At 58.3% G+C, this 13,937-nt stretch overlaps 1 protein-coding gene across 1 annotated transcript in view; it reads right to left on the reverse strand.

Annotated features, from left to right (window-relative positions):
* The window catches only part of KCNH6 (potassium voltage-gated channel subfamily H member 6), a 104,027-nt gene that overhangs the window by 17,608 nt on the left and 72,482 nt on the right, over positions 1 to 13,937 (reverse strand). Inside the window, exon 5 of the mRNA XM_026654768.1 lies at positions 1,117 to 1,542. Coding sequence (XP_026510553.1) covers positions 1,117 to 1,542 — 426 coding nt within the window. The remainder of the gene's footprint in view (positions 1 to 1,116; positions 1,543 to 13,937) is intronic.

The following is a 13,937-nucleotide window of genomic DNA, read 5'->3' on the forward strand; positions in this document are numbered from 1 at the left end:
AATGAGCGGGAGGCTTGGAGGTCCTCAAAATTTTTTAAATCAAAATGGGGGTCCTCAGGTTGCTAAAGTTTGAGAACCGCTGACCTAGAGCAAGCCACTTCCCCTCCTGCCCATTGTCGGTTTCGACCAGGACAGGGACTGTCTCTTGCTATGTGTCCGTCCAGCGCTGAGGCCTGATCTCTGTTAGCGCCTCCGTGTACTACCCAAACACGAGTAAATAACAGTGAAATCGTCCCCAGGCGTTCCCTAAAACATCTTTCTAGGCTTAGAACGGCCACAGCAGATCCAGCTAGTCCAGCGGCCTCCTCGATATCTGGGGCAGATCACTGGTCTAACCCAGCATCCTGCTGTACTAAATCACAATCCCTGGTCTATCTACTCCAGTCTCCTTCCTCCTCCAGGGGGCAGGGGCCACTCCTCGATGGGGAAGCCCCCACAGTCGAACCACGCTGTGTGGACAGTGGCTTGTTACTGGGGGCTCAGTCAGAAGCACTAGGCAGCCCCCCCGGCTATTCTGAAGTGCAGCGATATTGTCGTTGGGTTATTCGCCAACAGCAATCTCAGCTCACAGCTGCTAGGCGTATACCAGGAAAAAGACGTTTCTCTGCTGCCCTTTTATCAATCTTCCCCCTCTCTCTTTATTTCTCCCCCCCTCTATCCCATCTCTCTCCTTAGCCATCTCTTCCTTGGAGGACTAAGTCTTGTTGGTATCTTCTCTTGAGTGGGTTTCTCATATGTAGGAGCTTGTCATGGTGCCTCCAGCAGGGGGTAGAGCAGGCCAGATAGAATTATAAAATATCAGGGTTGGAAGGGACCTCAGGAGGTCATCTAGTCCAACTCCCTGCTCAATCCCCAGACAGATTTTTGCCCCAGAACCCTAAGTGGCCCCCTCAAGGATTGAACTTGCAACCCTAGGTTTAGCAGGCCAATGCTCAAACCACTATCCATCTAACCACCCACCCCTTTATCCATCTATCCATGTCTCTCCCTCCCCCATCTGTAATTCCATCGTCAATATGGTGTTTGGGCACCAGAAACCCCAGGCAGACTGGTCTCTACTCTACCCTCTAAGGGCTCAGCCCAGGTCTCTGGGTTCTGCGTCGTACCACTGCTCACCTCATCAGAGCCGGAGCGGAAGATGAGCAGGTCGAAGGGGATGGCAGCCACCATGTCGATAAGGAACCAGCCCTTGAAGTAATGGATGGCGATCTTGCCAGGGTGGCTCACCACCTCGTCGTTGATGTTGACGTAGGTGGTGCGGAAGTTGATGATGATGTCCACAATGAACATGATGTCCACGATGAGGTCGATGATGTTGAGCGGGTTGCAGGAGTAGCCGCAGTTCCAGCGCTTCTCCTCCTGCTCCTCGTTGAGCAGGAAGGCGGCCGAGTAGGGCGTGAAGACGGCCGTGTAGATGACCAGCAGCAGGATCAGCCAGTCCCACACCGCCTTGAAGGGGCTGTAGTGCAGGATGGTCCATCGGTGGATCCGCGGCGCCTGCAGCTTGTACTCCGGGAGGACGTCCGCGCCCAGCGACAGGACCTGCCAGGGAGATGGGCATGGGAGGGGCACAGAGGATGCAAGAACCAGGGGGAAGGTGGGCTTAGAAGGTCCTGGAGCCCAACTTTGCCTGATGGCACCAAGTGTCCTCAACATCTCTTTGCTCTGCCCTTCCCCAATCAACCCTCCCAACTGCTCTGCCTTCAACCAGGCACCCACAGGTGTTCTTCCAATGTCACCCCCCCAAAATAAGGTGAGCTCGCTCTCTCTCCTGCCTCCAGCGTGCTGTTGCTTGTAAGAGGCCTAGGATCATTGGTCACCATTCAACAGCGGGGCGGGGGTGGGCAAGATGGGACATTACGAAACAGATTGCCACTCCATTTATCCAAGAGCTCCTGGTCCCCATTTCAAGGCAGGCAGCAATGACTGGGTAGAGGCCAGCTGGGGGCCTAAAGAGAAGCTATAAATCTGGCCTGAATTTCAGTGCAACTGCAGTAAGCACTTAATGGAATTCAGGTCAGTGATTCTCCTTTAGTTGACTCATCGGCACCGAGTTTCTAATCTGCCAGGGGGTGCTCACCCTGACTCCATCCTGGCCCCGCCCCGCTGCACCCCTTCCCCCAAGCCCCCACCCCTGCCCCGCCTCTTCCCGCCCCCGCTCCATCCCCACCCCACTTCTTCCTGCCCCCGCTTCATCCCCGCCCCCGCCCCTCCTCTGCTCCGTGCCGCCTCTTCCCGCTCCACCTCTTCCCGCCTCTGCTCTGTCCCTGCCCCACCTCTTCATGCCTCTGCTCCGTCCCCGCCCCGCCTCTTCCGCTCCACCTCTTCCTGACCCCGCCCCGCCTCTTCCCGCTCCACCTCTTCCCGCCCCCGCTCTTTCCCTGCCCCGCCTCTTCCCGCTCCACCTCTTCCCGCCCCCACTCCGCCTCTTCCCGCCCCTGCTCCGTCCCCGCCCCACCTCTTCCCACCCCATTTCACTCCCCTCTCCTGAGCGCCTCCTGCACACCGCTGAACAGCTGATTGCGGTGGGCGGGAGGAGCTGGGAGGGAGGGAGAAAGGGGGGAAGCTGATCCACGGCAAGACACTGTGTGACAAGATGGGTGTGATGAGGTAGTGGCAGCAGTAGGGCCCCACATGGGGCTGGGGAGGGAAGGAACCATCAAGGAAGGGCCAAGGGGACATATAGCGAAGTATCATGCACTGGAGCCCTGCCTTGCTCCGGAGCGCAGGAGAAAACTTCCTCTCCCTTGCTGTAGTTTCATTGAGTTTCCGGCCAGACGGGACCATTAGCTCATCTCATTTAACACAGGCCACTGCACGTCACCCCTATGGTGAGCTTACTGGCTCCAGCCCCCCTAGGGTCCATCTGACCAGGACACAGTGGGGAGATGCCAGGGGAGGTCTCGGATTCCCCAGTGGCCTGACAGAGGAGGGAGTTCATCTCCACGAAACAGAGGGATAGTTCGGGGTCTTTCCAAATCCAAGGGGAGCCGGAACCCATCTGGTTGGCACCTGCTGCCCGGAGGGCAGGGGAGGGATGTTCAGCCCTCAGGGTCCCAAACTCTAGGTGAACCAGCAGCTCTAGACTTCCTGGGCCCCAAAGGGAGAGGCCAGACGCCTGCTCTGCTCCAGTATCTTCTGCACCGCGCCCCAGCAGGATGGACGAGGGAGCCACCCAAAAGTACCGCGGAGAAAAGCCAGCCCAGCAGGGTGGCCCTTGCTCACAGGTAGAGCCAGGCAGCGCTGCACAGCGAGAGCCCTGGCCTGGCCTCCCATGAATAACACGGGGTGTCCATTTGCCTACACCCGTGGCTGAGCCAGGACGTTGCCCACAATCCAGGGTTGAGCGTAAGGCCCCGGCCTGGTTGGTGCCGGCTCTTTGCTGGCTCGTTGGCTGGAAGGTAAAGGTCCCATAGCCCAGCGAGAGGAGTCTGAGGGGACCTTCCTTTCCCTCCCCCCCCTCACTAGGTTCCTCCTGCTATTGCTGTGTTTGGGATTCGCTGCCCTCTGAGCCGCCAACCCATAATGCTTAGACACCACGATGACGGCCCAATTCTCCTGATTTGTGCCAGTGAGCGACAAGGACAAGGCCCTTAATCCTGCCAGTGCTTTGGGCCTGATGCTCCATTGCCAAGAGGGGCAACGCGCTCCCAGGGCAGGATGGGCATGTTTCACACTCGCTTGGCACTGGGGTCACTGGTGACATGACGGCAGCAGGTGGCCTGGTCCTAGGGGCGTGGCAGGAACCGAGCAACCCCAGCTATGCCTTTGCCTCTTGATCCTCCTACTCCCGCCCCACGTACTTCTGGGGGTGAGCTTTACCGGAGCATCCACTGGGCTCACTGGGTTTCCTTTTACCTGGCTGGTGTCCCTCCAGATACTGTCCACAGTCCCCTCCGTGTGCTCTCCCCTCATCGGCCCCAGCATTAACAAACCCAGCTGTCTAGGGCGAGTCCAGATCAGCGACGCCCCATTCAGATTGAGCCCCCCAACCACCATATGTGTGTCTCAGCCCCACCCTGCCACCCACTAGCCAGCCCTGCAAACCAGGGCCTCTCCACTGACCAATGGTCCTGCCCTGCATCTGCCTCCTCCAGCCAATGCCTCTCGACTGCCAGCCCCTTGCCTGCTGCCCCACCGTTAGGGTAATTCCTGCCTGTCCACGTCCCGCCCTGAAACTTAACAGCTGCTGGACCATGGCGTGGTTTGGATTCCCTGCACCCAGGCCCGGCTCCCCCCACAGGCAGCAAGATGGTGTCTCTCACACACACGGGTACATGCATGCCCAGACCCACATGCACACACGCCGGCAAAGGGCATTCAGGAGCCTGTCGCAGATTAATCAAAATCAATCAATGGCCAGGCCCCGGGTGGGGAGGAAGCCACCAATCAAGAGCCGGGAAGGCCAAAGACGTGGCTGGCACGGGAGGGAGAGGGAGTGGAAAAAGTGACCGAAATCCAATCGTTCCGAAGGGGGATGTGCGGAGGCAGCGCTGGCGGGGTCAGGGAACCGACCTCCTCGTCCCGACAGGAGCAAATCGGGGCAAGGGGAGGGGAACTGGGACCCTCCCCCCCGAGCAATGCAAAGGATGCAGGGGGCAGGATCAAGCTGCCTTTAAGCCTGGCAGCAATGCCAGGGCATGATCCAAAGTCCTTTGGAGCCAACAGGAAGCACTCCCATGGATTGTACTAGGCTTTGGATCAGAGCCCGAGTAACAATCACAGCAGAGCAGGAAGCCTGTATGATACATCCCAACCGGGCCCTGATCCTGAGCGACTCCTCACAGCCCACTCATGGCAGTAGGAGTCAGGTGGTCTCAGCCCCTCCGTGGGTCTAACCGTTGGGGGTGGCTAACACAGCTCCCCTGTCCTGCTCTGAGAGCTGCACATACGCTGCTCACGTGCCAAGTTCCGCGTGATCTTTCTCAGCCGGCTTCCGGCACACGCCACCTGCCCGAGCTCCGGCCTTTTGGTTTCAAGGCTGAAACGAACCGTTTCAACATGAATCGGCGGAGCCGGGGAAGGAGCAAGGGAGGTTGGCTTGTGGAATTAAAGAGGCTTCTCGCTTGGCTGACCCTGCCCAAAGCGGAGGGATTTGGGGACCCTTCGAACTGAGAACAAAACGTGAGAGAGAAAAAAACATCCCCCGGAATTACAGCCCAGAGCCAAGCCCCAAGTTCCAGCTAGTCTGTGTATCCGTCCAGCCTCTCCAGCGATCCTACCCAGCCAATGCATCCATCTAGGGAATGAATCCTGATCATCTACCATCTCCAGTCATTGTAGCCGAGGCACCCGTTCCTTGCCAATGCTCTATGGGATTTCTAAGGCATCTGCTGCCTTCATATCCAAGAACCACTGGGTGTGACTCATAAATCTGGAGTAACTTCTCTGACCTTAGCGGGCTCACTCCGGATTCACTCTGGAGTAACCAAGAGCAGGATTTAGCCAGTGTCTCCTGGTCGCCGGCGGGGGGAGGAGGGATTGTTTGCTTTTAGGAGCTGTGAGACCCAAACTCCCAGAACCCGCAGAACATCTGGCGGCAGAACAGGAGGGGAGAAGGATCACGTCTTTCCCCTTCGCCCCTTCAATCCTGCCTCACTGCATCAACCCAAACCCAGCAAGTCTCTGACTAGCCCGATGCACCCAGTGCAGGAGGGGATGCTGAGGGTGCAGTAAGGGGCCCCAGGGAGGGCCATGAGCTCAAGGCTGGTTCCCAGGCAGAGATTTGTACGTTCATCGCAGACGTGTGCGGCCGACCCCTCTGTGGCTTTAAAAGTCCAGGGCACAAGGGAGGCTGGGCCACTCCACGCCAGCTCCCCACCGTCCCACCCCCGGCAGGAGTTTCTGCCTCCCCAGAGAGCAGGGCTGGCTAGGTCAAGTGGGAGTTGTTTCCTGGGGAAAGGACGGCTTCCCCCCCCCCGCCCCCAAAGAAAAGAGACAATGTGTCCTGGCTCCCCCCTGGGGTTTAATTCTCTCTAGGGACAAACGCCCCCTGGAGCTGCTCTCCCCATGGCAATAGCAGCCTCCCCCTATCTCAGCCTTGCCCGTCCCCCCATCCCATCCGTTCGTCTCACTGCTTACCGGCTTCAGCTTCAGTTTCAGGCTCATGGTGTGCTGGAAGTAAGGCTGTGTGTGAGCAGGGAGCGAGGCACAGGCGGGGAGAGGATCCGTGTTCCCCAGCACAGACCTCTGGTGCTTACATCACTGCCCAGGGCAGAGCTGTGACCACACGCGACCCAGCCTCCGCCCCACGCCGGCCCCACTACCAGTGTCTGCTGCCTGCCAGACAGTGCGGCTTCAACCTGCTAGACACGGCACTTACCACCCTGCCTGGCGCCTCTACGCGGGAACTCAGACCCTCCCCTGCACACACGGCGGCTGCCTGGGGCTTGGGGTCAACGCTGCCCTGGTCTCCCTCCGGCCCCTTCGGGGCAGACTCCTGTCTGCCGCACTCAGTGCGCTGAAAGGGAGCGGGGGGAACTGACATGCTGCGGTGCCACTCAGAGCCCCACACAGTTTAGCTGATGGTCCTCAGGCCTGGCTGGCAGCCCCCCTTCCTCCCCCCCCAGCCCAGGATTGGGGAGCAGACAGGGTGAATCCCAACACATGACGATGCACCTCAACCCTGACCAGGCTCCCCACACCCAGCTCTGCCTCTGAACCCCAGTCCTGACCCACAGCCCCCTGCTATCCCAGCCCTGGGCTCCCCACACCCAGCTCTGCCAGTGCCCCTCAATCCCGACCCGCAGCCCCCTGCTACCCCGGCCCTGGGCTCCCCACACAGCTCTGCCAGTGCCCCATAATCCTGACCCACAGCCCCCTGCTATTCCAGTCCTGGGCTCCCCACACCCAGCTCTGCCAGTGCCCAATAATCCCGACCCACAGCCCCCTGCTATCCCAGCCCTGAGCTTTCCACACCCAGCTCTGCCAGTGCCCCATAATCCGGACCCACAGCCCCCTGCTACCCCAGCCCCGGGCTCCCCACACCTAGCTCTGCCAGTTCCCCATAATCCCAACCCACAGCCCCCAATGCTACCCCAGCTCTGGGCTCCCCACACCCAGCTCTGCTGCTGCACCTCAGCCCTGACTCGGTGGTGGCTTGGTGATGGGGATCAGTGTCTGCTGAAAGCTGGGATGAGGGTGCCCAGAATTCCTGTCTCCCTGTTCAATGAGCCATTCTTTGGACTCAGGTCTCCCTGGTGAAGGCCAGACCAGGGCACCGATAACCAGCCGGGCACCTTGTGCGAGGAAGAGACATTTGGAGCACACAACATGCCCCAGGGGACTGACGATGCTGTAATGCTCTCGGCCTGCACACGAGCTGGTGCTGGCTAGACCTCGGCGGAGCTGGGGCCCCAGTCTGAGCTCTGTCACTCTGCACCCACAAGCCACCACAGCTCACAAGAATGGCCAGACTGGGTCAGACCAGCGGTCCGTCTAGCTCAGGATCCGGTCTTCCGACAGTGGCCGGTGCCAGATGCTTCAGCTCATGGTCCTAGAGCGTGGCCCCTGGATACCCGGCTCTCCTGAAACTGGGCTCTGTGGGACGGGGGCTTTTGTTACCCCAGGTGTCCATATAGCACCCAGCATCCTGACTGGGGCCTCCACTATACACAGGGCCTGATGAGGACCAGCTCCTCCAATGCCTGGAACTCCTCCTCCCTGCCTGCCTTGGCCAGGGGACTTTGTGGTTTCATCTCAGCCAATGTCTCCCAGGAGGAACCTCCTCCAGCACAGCTCCCGTGTCCACTTCCCTCTTCTGAGCTCCCATCACCACCTGTGCCACATCATCCCAGTCTCCTGCTGCTGCCAGGCTGGGCCCGGGGGCTCTGGTTTGGTTGGGGGCAGTCAGGGGGATCAGCTGTGTAAGGACCCCAGCACTGGCGTCAGTACAGATGAATGGCTCCTACTGTCCCAGGCCACAGGAGCGACCGCGGGATGAGGCCAACATGCTCCGTGCACTTGTAGTCGAATCAAGCAGTGACCCCAGACGGGGCGAGGCCGCGGCTGTCAATCATACGCTCTGCAGGAGTCAGCCTCTGGTTCTCCCAGTTGCTGAGTCGTTACTTACACGGAGCACTAATGGGATTTCACCACCCGCTTTGCCTTGCTCGTGAATTATTTATCGTCACGGGGACTCAGCCAGGGGCATCTCTCCTGGTCCTGAGCAGATGCTCGGACCCCAGGCTGGCCCATGGGAGGCACACGGGGCCTGATTCCCTCTTGCCTTGCGCTCGGTGTCGTCACTTGCAGCAGTGCCACGCAGGGGGACGTTGCCACCGTTGTGGTTTAGCAGCACTTTGTGCTCCCTTTGCACGGGGGGTGGGGGACAAGGCAATGCGCAGGGATGTCCTCAGCACACTTGCTTGTGAGCAGCTGCTGCGAGTGTTTGTGGGTCTGGGCCCGGGTCTAAGGGACACCCTGGGGCCTGATCCAATGGCAGAGCCAGCCAGCAGCCGGCGTTAGAGCAGGGCTCGTCCGAGCAGGGTCCAGCGGCTCTGAGGGCTCCCGCGGGACCCCACCCGCATCTTCCAAAACAATTACCCCAGAGCCCAGCCCAGGCTGGGGGAGGGGGTTAGCCCTGGACTGCTCAGCTCTGCTCCCTTTGTATCGCTCTGAGCTCATTTTCCTGCCTGACCTCTGCCTTCCCTCCCCCACCCACTTCCCTTCTCCTGGCCTGTCAATCTCTCCCCCACCCCCTGGAGCCCACCCCCAGCTCTTTCTCGCCCCTCCAGCCCCTGGCAGGCAGGATCCGGGCACCCCGACTCCCTGATGACTGAGTCACTCTTCGCGCTGACCCAGCCAGGGCTGCAGGAGCTGGGCTGACATTTCAGCGCCTGCAAGCCAAAGGGGCGTGAAGAGCTCTCCCGCAGCCTCTCACCTGGGCCAGGGGCCCGCAGTGCCAGGCTGGACATGGGGAGTGACCGCCCCTGGTCTACCTGGGCCTGACCCCCGTGAAATGGGACGGAGAAAGTGCCTCAGTGGGCACAAGGCCCCCCCAAGCTCTGCTGAGCCTCCTCAATGCTGACCTGCTGCTCCCCTGAGCTCCCCCCAGCCAGCTCTGCCAATGTCCCTCTACCCCCCTCTGCCACCTCCCATTATTCCAGCCCCAGGAAGTCCCCATGAACCTTGCTCCCTGTGCCTAATTAGATGACAGCTCCTTGATGTGAATATGCGACCCGAGGGGACTCAGGCTGAGAGGGGGAGGCTCATCTCACCTGGGATCCAGGCTCGCACTAGAAAGCGGGGCGGGGGGGAGGAGGGGTTTAGCCCCATGGATGTTGGGTGTGCGTCGCTGGCGCTAGCCTGAGCGCGCACAGCCAAACCAGGGCCCGAGTACGGCCTAGTGCAGGGCTGGGCAAACTTTTTGGCCTGAGGGCCGCATCAGGTTTTGTAAATTGTATGGAGGGCCAGTTAGGGGAGGGGGTCGTGGCCTGGCCCCCATCTCCTATCTGCCTCCCCCGGGACTCCTGCCCCGTCCAACCTGCCCTGTTCCCTGACAGCCCCTCTGGGAACCCTGCCCCATCCACACACCCCCGCTCCCTGCCCCTTGACTGGCCCCGGATGCCTGCCGCCCCATCCAACCCCTCCTCTCATTCCTGATGGCCCCCCCCCAGGACCCCTGCCCCCATTCAACCCCCTGTTCCCTCCAACCCCTATCCACACCCCCCACCCACCACCCCTGAACTCCCCTGCCCTCTATCCAACCCCCCCTGCTCCCTGCTCCCTTACCGCGCTGCCTGGAGCACCGGTGGCTGGCGGTGCTACAGCCGTGCCAGCCGGGCCACGCTGCCGCCGCTGCCACCACCACTGCCACCACCACACAGCACAGAGCACCGGGTCAGGCCGGGCTCTGCAGCTGCGCTGCCCCAGGAGCTCACAGCCCCACTGCCCAGAGCATTGTGCCGGCGGCGGAGTGAGCTGAGGCTGCGGGAGAGGGAGGACAGCAGGGGAGGGGCCGGGGGTGAGCCTCCCAGGCCAGGAGCTCAGGGGCTGGGCAGGATGGTCCCGCGGGCCGGATGTGGCCCACGGGCTGTAGTTTGCCCCACAGGCCGTAGTTTGCCCACCTCTGGCCTAGTGGTTAGAACGGGGGGGCTGGAAGTCAGGACTCCGGCGTTCTGTTCTCCCTTCTGGAGGAAAGTGGGATTTCGAGGTTACAGCAGGGGCTGGGGGACAGGATTCCTGGGTTCCTTGCCCAGCTCTGGGGGAAACGTCATCTAGCGGTTCAATACAGCACGGGGGGGTCGAGATCCAGCAGAGACCACCCAGAACCCAGCCGGCCTGGAGATTTAAGGGGAGGGGGGGAACGGACACTTCCCAGAACACTCGCTGTGGATCCATGCCAGGGCTGGTGGGGAGCACACAGGCTCGATGCTGGCCCTCCCGCCCGCAGCAGGGACCTGTCAGCTTCAATCCCATCACCTCCCAGCCACCTAATGACCCAGTATCGACAGGCTGGTGTGGCCGAGCCAGCGTCAGCCCCGTCGCCTAGCAGCGGGTCCCTGTGCATCGCGGCTGGCTGCCTCTGCCAGGCACGCTAGGCCCTCCGGCCCTGGTGCACATGGCAGCCAAAGTCAATGTGCCGCTCGGCGTGGAGGCTTTTAGGGGGAAGCAGGAGAGGGGAGAAGTGTGCCTCTTGAGCCATTCCTAGGGGCTTGGCGGGGGAAGTGGGTGCTGGAGGAGGCTCCTCCCCCAAGTGCCGGCATTTGCCAGCTAGTTTAAGGGCACATTACCAACCCCTCTGGGGCCTAGTGGATTGAACACCAGGCTGGGAATCAGGACGCTGGTTGGTTTTTTTTACCCAACTCGGGGAGGGGAGTGGGGTCTAGTGGTTACAACATGGGACTAGAAGGAAGGATGCCTGGGCTCCGTTCCTGCTTCTGGGAGTGGGAATGGGATTGAGTGGTTAAAGCAGGAGTCTGCAAGTCTGGATTCCTTTCCCAGCTCGGGGAGAGAATGTTGTCTAGTGGTTAAAGCAGGCGACCTGGGGGCCTTGCCTTCTGGTGTCCTTTTCTAGGTCTGGGAGGCAGGTTGGCATAGTAGATAGAGCATTGGGCCATGGAGCCGAGATTCCTGGATGTTATTCCTGGCTCTGCCCGAGACGTCCTGCATTACTTTTGGACAAGTCACTTGTGCTCCCTGTGCCTCAGTTTCCCCATCTGTAAAAGGGAGATAAAGAGACTGACCCCTTGGGAGCACCTTCCAGACACTCAAGAAAAGACAGGCCCTAACCCAAGGAGCTCACAGGAGCCTTGCAAGATCCTTGGATGAAATGTGCTCTCTAGGTGCAAAGGATAAACAGTAATGCTGCTATATGGTTATTAATAATAATAATTACTCCCACACTACCCCCTGGGTAATAGCTGCTTTCACTCCTACCGTCCCGTCTGCACTCCACATCAGAGCAATTCTTAACGACTTTTAATTCATTCAGTTAAACTCAAACAACATCCTGTGTGATTCTTTAAAACCCTTGTCTTTTATTTGCTTATGAGGTGGAACCCAGCCTGGCAGCCAGTCCTGCACTCCCCGCCCCTCCAGCTCTCTGTCTCTCTTAGGGTGGGGCCCAAATCCTGGGGATTGACAGCCTTTGTATAATTTGCCCCCCAGTTAGTGACTCTGCGATGGTTATTCCCCAGTGTCTAATCCCTTCTTGGCACCTACTGAGCTATTAGCCTCAATCACATCCTGCAGCAGAGAGTTCCACAAGTGACCCAAAGACCTTCCAGAATAAAAAATTAGGGGCAAAATCCTAACTTGCTTTGCACAGGTGAGCTGGGGGGTGGGGAAAGGGTGCAGGGAGCCCCTCTGCATGAGCAGAGCACAAGTGGGAGCTACAGCAACATTCAGGGGCTCTGGCTGACGCCCAGGAGTTCCACACATCCAGAGATGCGGCTTCCTTTGTGTGTTCTGCCATGAGGTGGCACTGTGCCTGGGCCCATCCCTCCCAAGCCATCCAGGAACATAAGAACAGTCACACTGGGTCAGACCAAAGGTCCATCTAGCCCCGTATCCTATCTTCCGACAATGGCCAATGCCAGGTACCCCAGAGGGAATGAACAGAGCAGGTAATCATCAAGTGATCCATTCCCTGTTGTTCATGCCCAGCTTCTGGCAAACAGAGGCTAGGGACACCATTCCTGCCCATCCTGGCTAATAGCCCTTGATGGACCCATCCTCCATGAATGTATCTAGTTCTTTTTTGAACCCTGTTATAGTCTTGGCCTTCACAATATCCTCTGGCAAAGAGTTCCACAGGTTGACTCTGTTGTGTGAGGAAATACTTCCTTTTGTTTGTTTTAAACCTGCTGCCTATTAATTTCATTTGATGCCCCCTGGTTTTTGTGTTACGAGAAGGAGTAAATAACACTTCCTTATTTACTTTCTCCACACTAGTCATGATTTTATAGACCTCAATCATATCCCCCCCTCCGTTGTCTCTTTTCCAAGCTGAAAAGTCCCAGTCTTATTAATCTATCCTCATATGACAGCCGTTCCATACCCCTAATCATTTTTGTTGCCCATTTCTGTACCTTTTCCAAGTCCAATATATTTTTTTTGAGATGGGGCGACCACATCGGCACGCAGTATTCAAGATGTGGGCGTACCATGGATTTATATAGAGGCAATATGATATTTTCTGTCTTATTATCTATCCCTTTCCTAACGATTCCCAACATTCTGTTTGCTTTTTTGACTGCCGCTGCACATTGAGTGGATGTTTTCAGAGAACGATCCACAATGACTCCAAGATCTTTCTTGAGTGGCAACAGCTAATTTAGACCCCAGCATTATATATGTACAGGTGGGATTATATTTTCCAATATGCATTACTTTGCATTTATCAACATTGACTTTCATCTGCCATTTTGTTGCCCAGTCACCCACGATGGAGAGATCCGTTTGTAGCTCTTCGCTGTTTGCCTGGGACTTAACGATCTTGAGTAGTTTTGTATCATCTGCAAATTTTGCCACCTCACTGTTTACCCCTTTTTCCAGATCATTTATGAATATGTTGAACAGGACTGGGCCCAGTACAGATCCCTGGGGGACACCACTATTTACCTCTCTCCATTCTGAAGACCTTCTGCTCTTTCACTAGTGGCTGTCTGTGGGTCTCACTCCCTGAGCTCAATGGGCCATTGCTGAGCCATTCACGTCTGCGGGTGGAAGCGGGAATACCCGCGGTTGGGGGTGTAAGGCCATAGATATCAGGGATGTGGAGTCTCAGTCTATGCATTAGAGGAACTGGGCTCTCTGCTCTCTGACAGACCTACCAGTAGGCGGGAAGGAGGTGGCCGGGTGTTTCCCACTTAATGTAACCCCCCCCCCCATGCCCCCTTCCCTTCCAAGGAGCCTGGAAAATGGAAATACCATCACCATGCACAGCATCCCATATGGTGAAGGGACACTCCCACCTGGTGGCTGCCGGAGGAACAATCAGCAGCTCTGCTCGCTGGTGTCACCTCCACCAATTCCAGCACTCAAAGCACAGAAAGGAGACCTCGGCAGCACACACACAGACGGCCCAGCCATGCCGTTGGCTGTGTGTGTGTGTGTGTGGGGGAGATCTCTTGAAGAGTGGGAGGCCAGGAAAAGCCATGCCAAAGGCAGGTACATCCAAGACCGCCCGGGGGGGGGGCAATTTCCCCCAGGCCCCGCAGGGGCCCCCACGAGAATATAATATTGCAACTTTTTTTTATGGAAGGGGCCCCCAAAATTGCTTTGCCCCAGGCTCCCTGAATCCTCTGGGCAGCCCTGGGTACATCCTCTTCCCCCCGCAGCTGAGCAGAAAAACATGCCAGGCCTGTGGCCTATTCAAGAGTAAGAAAAAAAGAAAGTCAATCGGACTTATTTCAGGGGTGCATGACTGAAGGTGCAGATTTCTCACACACACACACACACACACACACACACACACACACACACACACACAC

The sequence above is a fragment of the Terrapene carolina genome, unplaced genomic scaffold (assembly GCF_002925995.2).
Source record: "Terrapene carolina triunguis isolate 2854851 unplaced genomic scaffold, T_m_triunguis-2.0 Scaffold193, whole genome shotgun sequence".
NCBI classification, from domain to species: domain Eukaryota; kingdom Metazoa; phylum Chordata; order Testudines; family Emydidae; genus Terrapene; species Terrapene triunguis.